General features: G+C 43.8%; 1 protein-coding gene across 3 annotated transcripts in view; it reads left to right on the plus strand.

Moving 5' to 3' along the window:
• LOC135398939 (tRNA (guanine(6)-N2)-methyltransferase THUMP3-like) overlaps positions 1–15,224 on the plus strand; it is a 283,535-nt gene extending 268,311 nt beyond the window's left edge. For all 3 annotated transcript variants that reach the window (XM_064630515.1, XM_064630513.1, XM_064630514.1), the window contains exons 6-8: positions 8,406–8,493; positions 11,487–11,624; positions 14,946–15,224. In XM_064630515.1, coding sequence (XP_064486585.1) covers positions 8,406–8,493; positions 11,487–11,624; positions 14,946–15,059 — 340 coding nt within the window. In that variant the 3' untranslated portion in view covers positions 15,060–15,224. The remainder of the gene's footprint in view (positions 1–8,405; positions 8,494–11,486; positions 11,625–14,945) is intronic.
• The last annotated feature ends 769 nt before the right edge of the window (positions 15,225–15,993 follow it).

Below are 15,993 nucleotides of genomic sequence, written 5' to 3' on the forward strand. Positions count from 1 at the left end.
TTGGCACGGCGTCGTTGGGAAAGTGCACTTCCTTGTTCTGACCTTGCCTTTTATGGGCTGGAGCGATATGCCACGGCGAAGTTGTCGAAGATGCGACGGTGCTACGTGCTACGCTGTTAGAATTAACAATTCATCAGAACATTCAAGTGTTAGCTTTTATAAGCTGCCAAAAGACCAAGCAGTGCGAAGCTCTTGGCTGACAGTGGTGCCTGCTAATTTCCACTGCAAGGATTTCGTCAACGAATGTTATCATAGGTTACGCGCGACTCCAGAGGCAATTTGGAATATCGGCACGAAATCGTCGGATGAAAATCTGAGGTGCCCGACGCACAACATTTTGAAGGTGCCACGGAGGATCAAGGCAAAAAAACGAGAGCAAAAAGGTAAGTCGAGGTTCAGATACAAAAAATAGCAAGCCTAATGGATCGATTGTGCAGCTGTCCTACTGCGCTTACTCTGATATAACCACGATTAACAACACAATAGTATTGATAATCTAACTTCTGAATTGTCACAGGTGCACGCTGAAGGCGGAAATGAAGCATGATCTGGCTTGCATCTGGTGCATGAAGAAATTGCTGGCACGTTAGTTGCAGTCTACCCCCACCAACAGGTACGACAGTGTGATGTTATAATTTGAGTATTCCCCTATGTTCAACTTTTCATGTGCACTCGCATGCAGACATCTTGACACCACTTTTAAATCTGCACTCAAAGTTACACCCTGTGCTTTCAGGGTGGAAAACAAAGGTCGCCATTCCGATTAGCTGCTATCTCCCAGTTCAAGCACTTTTGCTGTCTGGACACTGGTTCCTGTGGATGGTCTGTTACAAGCTTCACTGTCTGATATAGAAGGTACGTTACATTACAGTTAATTTGTCTTTTGCACATTTTCGTTACTGTTAGTTGGATTACTGTTGGACATACAATCCTTTGACACACAGAAGCTGATGTCGCCTCTGATAACGTTTTAGAATTTTCAGTGTCATCAACGTCCATTGAGGAAGGTGCCCTTACTATCTGTGAACCTTTAATTGAAGAATAGCCCAGAATTCATGTTAACATTGTCTACTCTTATTAATTCACTGTCTGTGTTCTGAGAGCCTTAGAAAAATCGAAACTATTTATTTGTCACAACTTCACACTGGATGTGGTACTGGCTTGACATGTAAGCTAAAATACCTGGATTCTACAATAATTGTGTTGAACTTGGTGCATTACCGTGGGCAATGCCACATTCACTACATTTTTAGTGGGTCTGGTGCACAAATACTGTGTGCGCACTGCATACATACATACTGTTTGATAGGCAAAAATACCTGAGCAGTGCTATGTAGTCTTTTTACCCAAAGTCCATACTCTTACTGCAAAGTCACAGTACGTAGAACAGCAATGTGCAGGTATGCTGCGATAGATATTCACAACAGAAGGAAGACTGTTGAGAGCATCTAAATTTTAATGGGACGAGACTTTCGTGCACAAGGCTGCTCTTGTTAATGTCTAGCATGAAGTTAAACTCCCAGAATATATAAAACATGTTGTAATGTAGAGAGCGAGGGTTGCTACAGACATAAAAATAATTACAGAATCATATATAATAAAATAAAAAGGGGGTACAACTCCCCCCTCAACTCAACTCGACAACTCAATAACTCTACTTATTCTCTACCTTACAACATGTCATATATTCTGGAATTTTGTAACTTGATGTTAGACCTCAAGAAGTACAGCCTTCTGTGCGAAAGTCTTCCTTCTGTTGTGCACAATCATTATACAGTAAATACGACTATCCATTTCTTGTCATTAAATGCTTTTTCTTTCTTTTTTTCTGCAATGATGAGCATCCATAAGGACACATGGCAGAAAGGGAGTCTCTTTGAGATGACAAACCCTCATCACCTCATGAGGATACAATGGTTGACGAATGGTTCTCAAGTACATCGAAACTTCAACAAATAATTCATGAAAAAGCCAGTCAGTGCTAGCACCAGGAATTGAACGTGGACCGTCCTGCTACCAGTCAGAGATGTTACATTTCAGGCGCTCATTGACTTTTGGTGAATTACTTGTTGACTTTGTCCCAAGGTGGAGCTCGCCACAGCTCATTTGTCTATCTGTTAATGTTGTGGCGTGTGTTGCGTTTTTCTCTTTGTGTGTTCCAGACTCAGAACGGTTAATTTGGATCAGGTCAGGTGCATTTCATTCAGACATGGCAAACATAAAGTGGTGTTTCTCAACACAACTTAGCAGTGGCCTTCATGCATTACTGCCAAGGTCATTAAGCGTGAATGGAAGGCTACACATTATGCATGATGTAAAACCCCAAGACTAGGAACACGAAGGGACATACACAAACACGTCCCTTTGTGTTCCCTAGTCTCGAGGTTTTACATATGCATCATCTTCACTAGCTCACTTGCTTCCTAGCCATTTTTTCTGCACATTATGTTCACTCTACTTCTATCGTGTGCTATGTAATCTTGTTCAAGTTCTGTCAAACGACGTGTAATGCTATAAAAAAAATTCAGTACACTGTTTATGTGGGTTGAATGGTAGCGCATAAATGCAGAAAGGGAACTGTCATGTTATGGAAAGCGTTTACGTATTGTACATTTAACTACTAAGTTTATTGGTTAGCTTTCGCCGGAATATGATGTCAAGCCATGTTATATTAATTTGGAACATGTTCTTCTTAGTAGCCAGAGCAGCTGACACACATTGAGAACATAGCCTGTGTGTGTGTGTCTTTTCCACCGCAGCCCTTGGGTTTCCTCCCTGATGGCTACACATGTCAGGGATAGGTTTCAGAACCGGTAGTTCCCGCCAAGTGTGAATTACTTTTCAGGGGAAATTATTTGCAGGACAGGAATTGCGTAGCTTCACACAAATACTACTACTACGACGTAAGAGTGGTTTCAAATCTAGCTTTTTTGTGTTCCTGACATTATCGCACGAGATGTAGTATCCACTATGATCCTTTATATGAGGGGTATGTACAGTGCAATCAACAGATGCTATTTACAAATCTGTGTTGAAATGGGGTAGTTTGTATCTGAGAGATATAGTGAAACACAGGCAGCCAAGGACAGACTTCTGATGCCCTCGAGAAACATGGCAACACATTGCAGGGATTCTGGATGCTGCATAAATTTCCAGAACACACAGCTCAAGGCAGCGGTTAAATAACAAGTGGTTAGAGAAATACAAGACAGTTTCACATGTAAGCAGTCTGCTGTTGGATTTGCTTCTGTCTGAGATACGTTATCTCAAAGGGAATGCACGGACACACTCCGAATGATACTAGGGCTGCCTGTGAAATAGAATGAGGAGAGGGGAAGATATAGAACCCTTTTTTCTTGTCTGTTATTCTATTGGTTAACTTGTCATTTGCTTAGCAGCATATATGTGTATATTCCAGAGTCTGCTAATAAATATATCAGTTGAGAGCTGGCAGTCGCATTGCAGATGTCTCATCCTGTCCTTGCCTGCTTGTGTTTCACTATGGCCATGCTTGCTATTGCAAAAACAGAAAACAAAAAAAGACAATAGAAAAACACGAAAAGAGCGACCTAAAAAGCTGCCTGTGCTAGTGCTCACATGGAGGGAATGCAATGAGGTAGCATGTTCCATTCATGAACTGTGCATAGTAGCACATATCACAACGACAACCGATTATTCAGATTTTTTTTGAAGTACTTTGTTTTTTTTAGCTTTGTTTGCACAGTCTATTATTGGAGCTTTATGTGACTCCCCTCTTGAGATACTTTAAGATTGCTGATGCTGTGCAGTTTGTTAATTTTGAAACTGTACTGTGCTGAGGTACAAAAACAGAATTGTCATATCTGCATTTGAGCACATAGGAATAATTTGTAAGTACTTTCCTTGTTGACATTAATATTTGCACCAGGTCACAACATTGTTGATTGATGGAAAATGTAAATAAATATATTTATTTGCTTGCCAAACAATGCACAAATGTCTTCTTTTCTAGTGAGATATTCCCTGTTGACCAGAAATAAATGTGGAAAAGTTAAAGGGGCACAATGATGGTAGAGTCTAGCATTGCTTTTTGCCACTTCACATATATTCACTGTTGTTCGTGTGCACATGTAGGAGTAGGAAGGTAGAGCATGTGCATAAAAAATTTCGTATGCAGCCACACATATGGTTCAGAAGATTAATTAGATGATGTCCAAGCATATATAATTGTGCTTCAGGTGCAATGGGTATGCTAATGGATTGCTTCCATGAAGCCTTTTCATTTATTTTTTATAAATTCTTTTTATAAATGTTATTTTTGTTTTATATAAATTTCATATTACATATTGTATACTTATATTTTTATAAATTAAAAACTCAAATTACACGGCCCCTGTAAGTGTGCCCTTTTTAAATGGTTTGGTAACGTGTCTCAAACTGTAAAGGTAAGAGGCCATCGAGAATGCTGCAGACAAGGTTGCAACTTATATATTGCTTATCATGTCCTACATACAAAGTGATTTGTACAATAATTCCTGAGCACGGAATTAATTCCGAGGATGGCCAGTGATGTCACCCGGGACGACAAGTCACATAATTGCCTCTAACACTTTTACACCCCATGGGCTGAGTTGTGAATTGAAAGAGCACTCTAGAGAAGGACAAGGTGCACCTGATTTCTAGTATATATGCTATGCTCTAACTCTTCAGACACCACATTTCTAAAAACACAATTTCTAAGTGGTAATATGTGCTCTGGTACTTCTTTTGCGTCTGCATAGTGTGCAACCACATGGCTACTGGAGCTTTCGTGTGCATGTTTTTGTGCGACGGTGTTCATTACAAACAATATCCAGATGTTAGACATAAAATGCAGTAGTTTGTAGCGTGCCACACAACGCAGCGTGGGGGTGTGATTCTAAGATAGCTTCTGGAAAATGCACAGAATCCCACAAAAAGTTTAAAATGTGATTTGTATTTCGTTTTACGTCTCTCGTCGTTACATACCATCGTCGACGCTGTTGCACATTGATAAATCGTACGTAAAACTTGTCCCATAGTAGTATGCGGTTTCTCAAATACACAGCACAATTTTTTCCTGCAGGAATAAAACGCTGTCGGCATTTTCTTGCTAACACGGCTGTCGAAACGTCAGTCTCTACAATGGGCAAGTGCTGTAAAGGGGCTAACGCAGACGAGACTTGATACAAATTGTACATGCTCACAAAACACAAACGACGAATTCCAGTCACAACATCGTACAGAGGTTGGTTCGCGAATGAGTTCGCAGCTGCTGCACTGTTTACTTATCGCGGAACGCGGAACGGTGGAACCCGGCTGTCCGCCATCTTCAAGCACAGATACGTGAAGCCGCGAGAAGCCGTAGCTGAAATCCACTGGCAAGTACGAAGGCGCGTACACGTCACAATGCCCGTTCGGGTGCATCTACGTCATAAAAATGGCTGCGCCCATGTGTGTTTCGGAATGAATTATCTATTTTTTTGACATGGTACTGTACCGAACTAAGAGAATGAAGGTGCATTTTGGGGAGAGCTGGATGTGGGCTTTCAGAATATCACAACCGTTACGACTATTTGGGATATCGGCATAGCTGACCTTTAAGGGGTCGGACTTCGAGGACAAGTCTGACTCTTCCAAAACATGCAAGGGGTTAAAGGAGCAGTGAAAGCTTTCTTGCGCTACTTTCAGCGGCGTGCTGAATGTGCAGCACGCAGCAGAAGTGGCGTTACTGCTCGAGACAAGTTGACTCTCCCACCTGCTACCACTGTGGCGTTCTTGAGGATCTGGAGCAGTTCTTCTTCATTGCTCCCACTGCTAACCTTCCCGAGCCACACTCTCCGAGTCTCTTCGTCAGCTGGACTCTCGCCCCTGCTCCCTATCGAAATTGCTTGGTCCCTGGCCCAATCCAGCCCAGCAACGCTCTGCGCTCAAAGCTCTTCTGACATTTCTGGACACCATTGGACTTCAATCGTTATTGTGAAGGGGCTCATTATTTTATTCCCCACATTCCCACCAGCAATGGGGTAGAGTATCGCCTGTGGCGATGAACCTCCCCACTCTCCAAAGCCAAAATAAAGTTGTTGTTTGTGAAAAGCCCCTCCATAATTTTCTCGGTTTTGGCTGCAACGAATTGTGGAACAAATAACATGTGGCCTTGCGCACGAACAATGATTTACCTGAAGTCTAATGTGCGAGAGAAAAGAAGAGAAGAAGAAGACAAAATTTCATCCACACACCCTGTAGAAGCCCCTAAACTCCTGGCCTGGCCGAGGATGTGACGATGCCCAAGCCATATCTTCTTTTTTTTTTTTTTTCGCTAATTTTTGCCTCTGTCTCTGCTGCTGCTGCTTCATATTTTCCTGGTTCGCTGATGCTTCAACCACGAAGAGCATTCAAAGTGGAACATAGCAGGCAGCAGAAGCATCGAAATGAGGGAAGCTGTGTGCGATTGCAAACGCTGTAAGGTGAAATGACTAAGGAAATATCCGGAAGAGTCACGTCAACCACAAGACAAGGAATGCCTGGTTGTAGTGAGAGCACGGAAAAACGTGCTCGCTCCCGACTTCTCTCGGCGCCACGATTCATGCTGTGATGCCACATCAGGTGCCATCAAGTGTTACAGAGGTTTTACAGGTCATCAGGTTTTACAGATCCCTTCCAGAAGGTGGAGGCTATCAGATGACACCGCAGGTTACACTACATGTATCACATTTCTTTTTTTTTTTTTTTTTTTTTTTGTGGGTGTCAGATGTACGAAGCAGGGTGTCGAACCGAAAAACCGTGCCCGAACCGTTATTTTTGCTGGAACCGAACCCAAACCGAAATCTTCGTGACACTGTCGAACCCGAACCGGAGCAGAACCGGAAAAAATAAGAGCGGTAACCAGTTCGCAACGAAAAGGCTCGGACATAAAGGAAGTCAGCATAAGAGTTCAAGTGCCTCTCAATCCCCGAACGAGGACACACTGGGTCTTCGTATCATGGGGTTTCGCAAATTTTCACCTAGCAGTCAGACGAGGACGTGTTTGCTCTGAGATCGACCTATAGGGGGCGAAACTGTCACCTTTCTAGTGCGGATAACATGTGGGCCTACGTTCGGAGTTGATGGATCTTTTCCGTAATTCTACAGGTTTTCCCGGTGATTTTAATCCAAGTGCCAGCTAAATTAATCCACGTGCCATGCAAACTTTATGGGGCATGGATTAATTTAGCTGGCACTTGGATTAAGATCGCCGGGAAAAACTGTAGTATATATTCACCAGAAGATCACTGGTACGATACTGTTCGGTTCCCCGATGCTCCACAACGCTGAATAAATGTGTAAAAGCAGACGACGCGTCCACACAATGGTAGTTCGTTTCTCCGCAGCGTGCCAACTCTGTTCGATCTCGGAGCGAATAGCAAGTATGCTTTCAGCGTCTTTTTTTTAACACGTTGAAGCATGGTAGTCCATGTGAGCGCCTCGGCTAGCGCCCCACACACGCGCTGTGATGTCTGCTGCTCTTCAGAGAGGAGGCACCACACGAACGCTTGTCAAACGCTAGGTTTCCAAGCAGACGACGCGACCGTCCTCTGATAGCAACTGCTGTATTTTGCCAGCCATGGTCCACCGAATGAAGCAGGAATGGAGCGGGCCGGTTGTGTGGCTCTATAGGACGAATACGTGATTAAGCAAGCGCCCAACATTTCCCTTGACACGTGAGCAGTAACCATTAAACAAGTCGGAAACATAAGAAGTCGAGAAGGAGGATACGTAGAACAGTCCCTGTATGATTGGTGGTGTTTCGAAAAATCAATGTAGACCTGTTTACTGGTAGTGCAATTGCGTTGTGGATTAACTTGCACACTGCTCCCAGACTTATTTTTGACATGCTTCAGTACAGTTTCAGATCGATTCACATTGCGAAAGCAGTGCGCCGGCTCAATGCCGTTGTCTATGTAAAATGGTGTCTTATCTTATTGGGCTTCCTTTAAGTGTATCTTGCTGGCACTGTGCGTGTGAGAAAATCGATTTTGGGAACAGGCGGTAACAAGGTTGCACCACTTCTTCAGCGTGGACGCTATTTGCAAGCGTTCATCAATTTCTCCTTTCTCTTGCCTAAGGGAGTACCCTGCCAATAAGGTCATCATAAATAAAAGCGTCAATGCAGATGACAGCAGTAAGCTATTGGTGTTTCCTGATAAAAGGAGTTTGATGGGAAGTTTAGTTTTAAAACGGAAGTGTTGAACCGGTTTGCAAACCGGTTCGGTTTTTGGCCCGGCCGATCCGGAGCTAAATCCAAGCAACCCGAACCCATATTTTTTGTGGTTAAACACCCTTGTATGAAGATTGCTTAGTAGTATCAAATGCTTTGCACCAGTCTTGAGCTTCTGTTTTGTGTGTGATTGCGAACATTTTTAATGCAGAAACTGTGCCTTGGCTGACCTAGAGCAGTGGGATGTCTGTCACCTTCCTCTGCGTAATGGGTCAGTGGATGTGTTTATCTCCGACTTGGTATGTTTCTATTACACATTCATTTGTCTTTTATAGTACAGTCAAACCTCGCTTTACGAACACCCTTCGTTTCTCAAAAAATCGTTCGTAAATCGAGGTATTGGTAAATCGAGGTCCGGTGAGTGCAGTGCACAAATACCTCACAAAAACACGGGAAATTAATTTGAATAAGTTTTATTTTTGAAAATACTGTGTAATTGTGCTTTGCACCATACTTTCTGCGGGGTCTATCCTGTTTAGAAGAGATGACAGAAGTCTGATACTTGACTCACCACCCGGTCCTCAAAGTACCGTATCGCGCGCGGATGAGACTGTTTCCAACGGCAAATATTACGCTTGTCACCGGCTGTCAGGACTGAACGCCTTCTCTTGGAACGGCAAGATGTTTCCATCTCGGAGACCTGGTCCAAACTCACAACCGTTCGGCTGTAAACTCCCGAATTATTCTTTCAGGAAATGGTGAATCATGTTTGTGGAACGTAGCGACGTTGGGACATTGTATGTTTGACCTTGGCAGCATGTACTGAGGAACTTTCATTATCCTCCGGTCCATTGGCCTGGTCCTCTGTACGTTCATAACGCCCGTTCGTATATCGAGGTCAGAATGGCTTGGCTACTTTGGGTCCGTTCCCTAATAATCCGTTCATAGTTCGGATATCGAGGGTTCGTAAAACGAGGTCAAAATACACGGAAAAAGTTTGGTTCCCTGTGGAGCCGTTCGTAAGTTGAGGGAATTCGTATATCGAGGGTTCATAAAACGAGGTCCGACTGTATTTGAGTATCGATGTCAAATGACATTGACATGGCATGTATAGACACCTGGAGAATGTTAGTAGTACTGGAAAACAAGATGGCGCCTCGCAGTTCGATAGCCCCTGTCCTTACCTGACCCTGACTGAAACACAACATACCGTAATTTCACGCGTATTAGCCGCGGCTTATGCACAATTTTTTTTTCTTCTAACGGGCGCTCTGTGGCTTATCCACCAGTGCGGCTTGTCTGATCACTATTTTTTCTTGGTATTTTCCCCATACACCGGCTTCATCGAAAGAACCAACAGTGTCTCTGGGACAGCACGACCTGTCAGTGCACGAACAGTACGTAACAGGAGCGCGTCCACATTTGAGTAGATTGACCTTCCTGGTGTCTTCTGGAAGACCACTGACCCAGAGATCCATGAAAAACACGCAACAATTGGACACAATCCGATCTGGGTAGAACACGAACTGAAATCCTTCTTGTGCACGATGCCGACTCCGGAGTATGGACCACAGGGTTTATGGCCCTCTGTATGGTCTCCTTTGTCGCACAAACTAGTCGCGCCGTATCGCCCACGGCTTATCTGCTATAGTGCGGCTTATCTACCAGAAAATTTTCAAAACATTCCTAAAAAGGGGTCCTGCGGCATATCTGCGGTGCAGCTTATCTACCAGAAAGTTTTCAAAACATTCCTAAAAATGGGTCCTGCGGCTTATCTGTGGTGCGGCTTATCTACCAGAAAATTTCTAAAACATTCCTAAAAACGGGTCCTGCGGCTTATCTACCAGAAAATTTCCAAAACATTCCTAAAAACGGGTCCTGCGGCTTATCTACCAGAAAATTTTCAAAACATTCCTAAAAACGGGTCCTGCGGCTTATCTGCGGTGCGGCTTATCAACCAGAAAATTTTCAAAAACATTCCTGAAAATGGGTCCTGCGGCATATCTGCGGTGCGGCTTATCTACCAGAAAATTTCCAAAGCATTCCTAAAAACGGGTCCTGCGGCATATCTGCGGTGCGGCTTATCTACCAGAAAATTTCCAAAACATTCCTAAAAACGGGTCCTGCAGCTTATCTACTAGTGCGGCTTATCTACCAGAAAATTTTCAAAACATTCCTAAAAACAGGTCCTGCGGCTTATCTGCGGTGCGGCTTATACACGTGAAATTACAGTAATTCAAATTACCTGATAAGTGAACTAAGGAAATGGTGGGAAAACAGTCCTAGCGAAGAGCACTTTTTTATTCGCCAAGTACAGTAGCCGACCGATTTTCTGGACTTGGCGGTGACTGAAAAAATGTCAGAACAATTACAACAGTCTGAAAAATGTGACGATCACTAAATTAATCTTTATTTCACCTCAACTGCACTAAAGAAGTCTGTAATTGTGCCCTGCCGCATGTGGCACCTGCGTGTGATGATGTCCGCCTGCATTTGCACGAGCGTCACACGTTCTTCGTACCGACAATGCGTCGAAAGCATCTAAACAGCGACGGCGTGCCCAAACGGAAACTGGACAAGCATCCCGACCCCCAAAAGTGCCGGTGCCGACAGCCGCGGCCTCACCTAGTGGTACGGCTAGAAAGTCTTGGAGAAGTCTTGCCTAGGATTCAAATTCCCAATCCAATCCAATCCAAGCGCAAAATCCAAAATGCGTGACATCAAATTTTGAAATCAATCTAATTACCCCAGTGTATACTCACCTGAAAAACAGGAAACACTATCGTGTAACATTAAAGAGTAGGGGCTTCCCACGGAAGAATTACACGCGTCTCTCGTGACAGTTACTGCCAGAAAAATTATACACTACTGCCATGGGCTAGAATTTACAAACTTTTAATGCAAAAAGCATGCATCGTAAACTTTGCATGACTATTCTATATATTTCATTCGGTATTAGACTTTTTTTCCTCCATTAGATTCTATATTCGATTTGACTTCAAATATTCAGATTCGCACACCCCTAATATTAATCCTATGGTGAAGGTCACGGTTCCCGTGGGAGTCCGAATAATCGGAGTCCAAAAAATCAGTCTGTTACTGTCGTCTGCAACAGACTGCTGCCATTTGTGCTTAAAGGTGCAAATTGGTTTGAACGAACCTGTAGTTTTCGTTGTCTGTGTAATCACAGTTGCAACCATACTAATCTGAGGTTGCTTGTAGAGTACTGTACTATGGAAATGTTTACTATGTGCACATGCTGTTGAGCCTGTCCTCATCATAACTGTTTCAGCCCTTTGGGAAGCGCATGGGCTCACGGCCAGACAACAGGACCCTCTACCCAAGGCTCCTGACCGAAATTGGTCGTGTGTGCACTCCCGGCACTGGACGGGCCATTCTGCTCACACAGGACAAGAAGACACTCTCTGTGGTGAGCGCACTTTGAATGTGAGCTACAGCAGGGGTTGCCATACAGCTCCAAACAGCAAAAAAACAAAAAACAAGATCTGCCCAAGCTTCATGAACAGCCGTGGTGTCATGATTAAGGCCCCGGGTTTTCCGCAGAATATCGCGGATTTTCTTATTTTTAGGGGTGTGCGGATATTCCAGTTCTCGAATTCGAAGCAAACGTGAATCACTCCAAGTATTTCATTCGCGAATCGAATACCCAATATTGGGATTTCCGAATACCCGACTATTCGCCGAATACGTAACGACACCTCCCGAAAGTGGGCTTCACCTGAAGCTTCCCTGCATGAGGTGAAGCCTGCTTTACGAAACTGCCCTTGCTGCAGGACCAGCACGGGCAGGTTGTAGTTTAGCTAAGGCTAACGTTAGCCCAAGTTTATTGTGCATACTTTGCCTGAGGAAGGGGTGGCATCCCTCCTGTGTGCAGTTTAGCGGTGGCAGTGGGGGAATTTGATTTGATGTCAGGGAGTTTGCCTTTAAAGACTCTTAAAGGCAGAGAAACAAAAAAGTGTGCCCTGTTACTTCTACAGGGCATGTACTGTAAGCTCTTTCCTATAAAGTTCCTATAAACACTGCGGATGCTGAAAGGTCCTCCAGCAAGTATAAAATGATTGCAGGTGACAGACCTATGTCTTTGTCAGAGGCGAACACACGATATCATGTATGTAATGGTGAGCCACAACAGTGCTTTCAATCTGGAATTTTATAACATATTCTTGTTCCTGCATTATCCGAGAAAATAAAGTGTTTCCCATTTGAAGCAGCCGTTTCCGCGGAGAAAATCGCAGAGTTTACGAGTCAGCGCCGCAGAATTTTGAATTTGACGCAGCAGAAAACCAGGGGCCTTATACCCCAGTCAGACGGCATGTTCGAAGGACTTCGGGGAATTTTCATTGGCAAAAAATGACCTCTGACAGCCGTGTCAGACGGCAGCTCAAAGGACCTTTCTAAGGAATGACCATCAACGCGAAAGGAGGCCCCCAACGACATTTGAGGAGCAGAAAGGAGCAATCTCGACAACAGTGTTATGCCATTGTACCCTCGCTACCTTCGCACCTATACAACCTATAAAATGGGGATAATGGAGTGAAACTGTGTAACTGTATTTAGATCCTATTTAGAGAAGTGCATATGGCTTCTGCATCTTGATTTGTGGTGCAAAGACCAACTTAAAATTTCCACAGCAGACAGGGAAAACGAAACCGAAAAAGAGAGCCGGTGAGGGCAGTCATTTGAGGAGCACTCCTTTCCCGCCTGTCTGGCAGGCACCCCCGAACAAAGGTCATTTGAGAGGCCAAAGGCAATTTCTCGCAATTGGCATTTGAAATGCTGTCTGACTAGGGTATTAGTCATGATTGGGCTCTGTACTTGTGCAGTTTATCTTGCGTTGGTTAGTTATAGAAAACTCTTGCCGTTGACCCGTAACAGCCGCTGACACTCAAAATGAAAAGACAAACGGGGCCGGTTGTTACGTGACATCAGCGAAGACTACGAAAGTAACACAGAGACAGACAGTTTGACGTCGGCGTCTTGCCCGTGCGGTGGGTTTTGTGGCATAACTCACATTTTACCGTCAAGTTGTTGCCGTCTTTCTACGCCAAAAAACTCAAAGGTGTCTCCATAAAGTGGCCGGTAGAAGCTTCCCAGCGGCGGGCAGTGCAGCAGTCATATCACCGAGTTGTTTGGGATGTGGCAACTCAACGTTCTTTCCTCTGCTAGTGAAACCGGCTCCAATCACAGACGAGCGGCACGCATAGAATATATGGCACAACCAGTGTAACTTAGAGTTACATTTTACAGTTACTTTAGTTACAGTTCGGTTTCTGTATTTTGTTTATACAGTGTACTTTAACCAAAAATGGTAACTAGTTACAGTTACAAGTTGCATTTGGAGACAAGTAACTAGTTACAGTTACAGGTTACATGTAGACACATTAGGCCTATGTGGTAATATGCGCTAGTTCGGAGAAAAGTAACTTGTTACTGAAAAAAAGTAACACGGTTACTGTGACAAGTTCCTTGTAACTTCCTACCCGAGACTGCTGGCAAATTATATTTCCCAAAAACTTCCGACCCTCATAATATGTCATTACTATGGATGATTACTCCTTCATCTAAATTATCAGGGAGGAAGAACTTCAAGGTGGACCTTGCGTTCTTGCATGCTTGGCACCGTGACTCATCGTCTCTCTAACCTGTACGAAACCAAAATGGTGACCTGTACGACAGGACAATGTAAAAACAATACGGACTGATAATAATAGTAATGTTTATTTTTGCGAAGGGTTTGTTTTGCAGGAGGTACAGGTGAAAAGCTACGTCACCGTAGCTTGGCGTGGCCCGACCCCCTCAAAGTTCACATGCAGCGAAGGATTATGTTCAGTTATAATTAGAGCCTGAAGTTTTCGGGAAATATTTTTTTCTAAATTCGGGGGGTAAAAATTGGGTAAACAAACACGTGCACTAAATTCATGCGAATTCGGGTGAAAAAACTCCCGGTATGCTAAATTCGGGGAGAAATCTGGCTCAATTGCTCAAACTAACTGTAATGGTTTGGTACAAACGGTGATGTAACTGTCTTTACTGCCAAACAAGTAACTTAATGCATTCCTACAGACATCCCCATGAGAATTTGCCGGGTAAAAATCGGGTTTCACCCTAAAGGGTGAACCTTCAATTCGGGGTGTAAATTCGGGGAAGAATCGGGTAAAACCCTAAAACTTCAGGCCCTAGTTATAATACATCGATAGTGGAATTACAAACGAAAAAATTTAGCACACTTCAATTTGTCTTGAGCATACATTAAGATAACATCAACTAACTGACTTTGACACTAAAGTATAAGACAAATGAGACAGTAATAAACACAATGATATATACAGAGATGTAAACATAATGAAATACACACAGATCTCAGTCAATGTAAAATGGCCTTATTAACTGGAGTGAAAGTAATTTGATAAAAATGTTATTTTGTGAATGTATGTAGGCAATATGTATCCAGAACGACCTAATGTACCAATTACTCTTGATATTTTGTTAGTTCATTGTGTGCATGAACCAGACACCCAGATATTTAACTTCACTAACAGTGTCAATCGTACCGGTTCCATTGAACGACAAGTACACCAAAAATCACTGCGGCTTAAGCGGTTATTGAATGCATTAGGTTCAGTGGCACCCCAGTTGGGTACTCAACTCGAGTAGTACTTTTAAAGCTGAACTGTGGCTTACGCGGGCACGTTTTAACGAGGTTTTACTGTATGACCTTTTATCCCTGCAGTCTGTGGGGAAGTGCAGTTATCTGTGGAGGCAGACCAGAGCGTATGGTGCGAATATCGGTGGACTGGCGGCAGCCATCTTCATCCTCAAACGGACCAACAACAGTGCACGTTGAGAAAGGACGCTGCATTGGACCGGTACCTGTATTGCATTTGGAATCCAGTGGGTTCGGTACTTGCTTTATTTATTTATTCCAAAGCCAATGGGTCATTATGTTCATCTTACCTGGGAGTCATTTTGTGCCACTTCAGATTTCAGGGAAATAAATTTGCTTAAATTACGTGTCTTGTGTTTCCTGGGACCCTTGCGCCCTTGAATTTAGAAAGGAGGTGGTCAATGTCTGAGGTGCTAAAATAATTAGTTCAGTGATTCAGACCTGCCAAGTCTCCCGGATTACCCGGGAGACTCCCGGATTTTGATCTTTTTGTACGGTTGTACGACTGCGTCCGAAATCTCCCGGAAAACGTAGTTTCTTCCGTATCTAGCGAGGCGCCCCCTTCTGGTCTGGCCACATAGGCAGAAACCGCAACCCCGAGCCATGCTCCAGTCGATCCAATCCGATTTTCGAGACTGCCAATGATAAAGGGGGTAGAGGTCACTTGTTTGCCATCCATACTTTAGCCAATAAAAAGGGGGAGCTACATTTTTGCGCGCACGAAGGACGCATCAAGGAGTAAACTCGTGAGAACACTCGCGGAAGAATAACTTTCGTTTCTCTCTGCTTTTTGATGCCGTCGGTGCTGCATCCATGGCTCTGCGTAACCGGAAGAAGTATCTGCACTGATTTTTGAACCAATATACGAATGAATTTGGTTGTATTGTGGAGTCACGGAAAGGAAAGCACCATGCCTTCTGCACAGTTTGTTGTTGTGACGTAAGCGTTTCGCACGGCGGGAAGACTGACGTTGCTGCCCACATTGCATCCGTGAAGCACGCAAGCCACCTTGAGTGCCAAGAGAATCAGCATGAACTTTCACGTTTTTTTTCAAAAACACGACAGTGGCAACGATGTTATCCGCGCGAGTGCCTGTTTGCCGGGTTTCTACTGG

This window comes from Ornithodoros turicata, chromosome 6 (genome assembly GCF_037126465.1).
Source record: "Ornithodoros turicata isolate Travis chromosome 6, ASM3712646v1, whole genome shotgun sequence".
In the NCBI taxonomy this organism is placed as follows: domain Eukaryota; kingdom Metazoa; phylum Arthropoda; class Arachnida; order Ixodida; family Argasidae; genus Ornithodoros; species Ornithodoros turicata.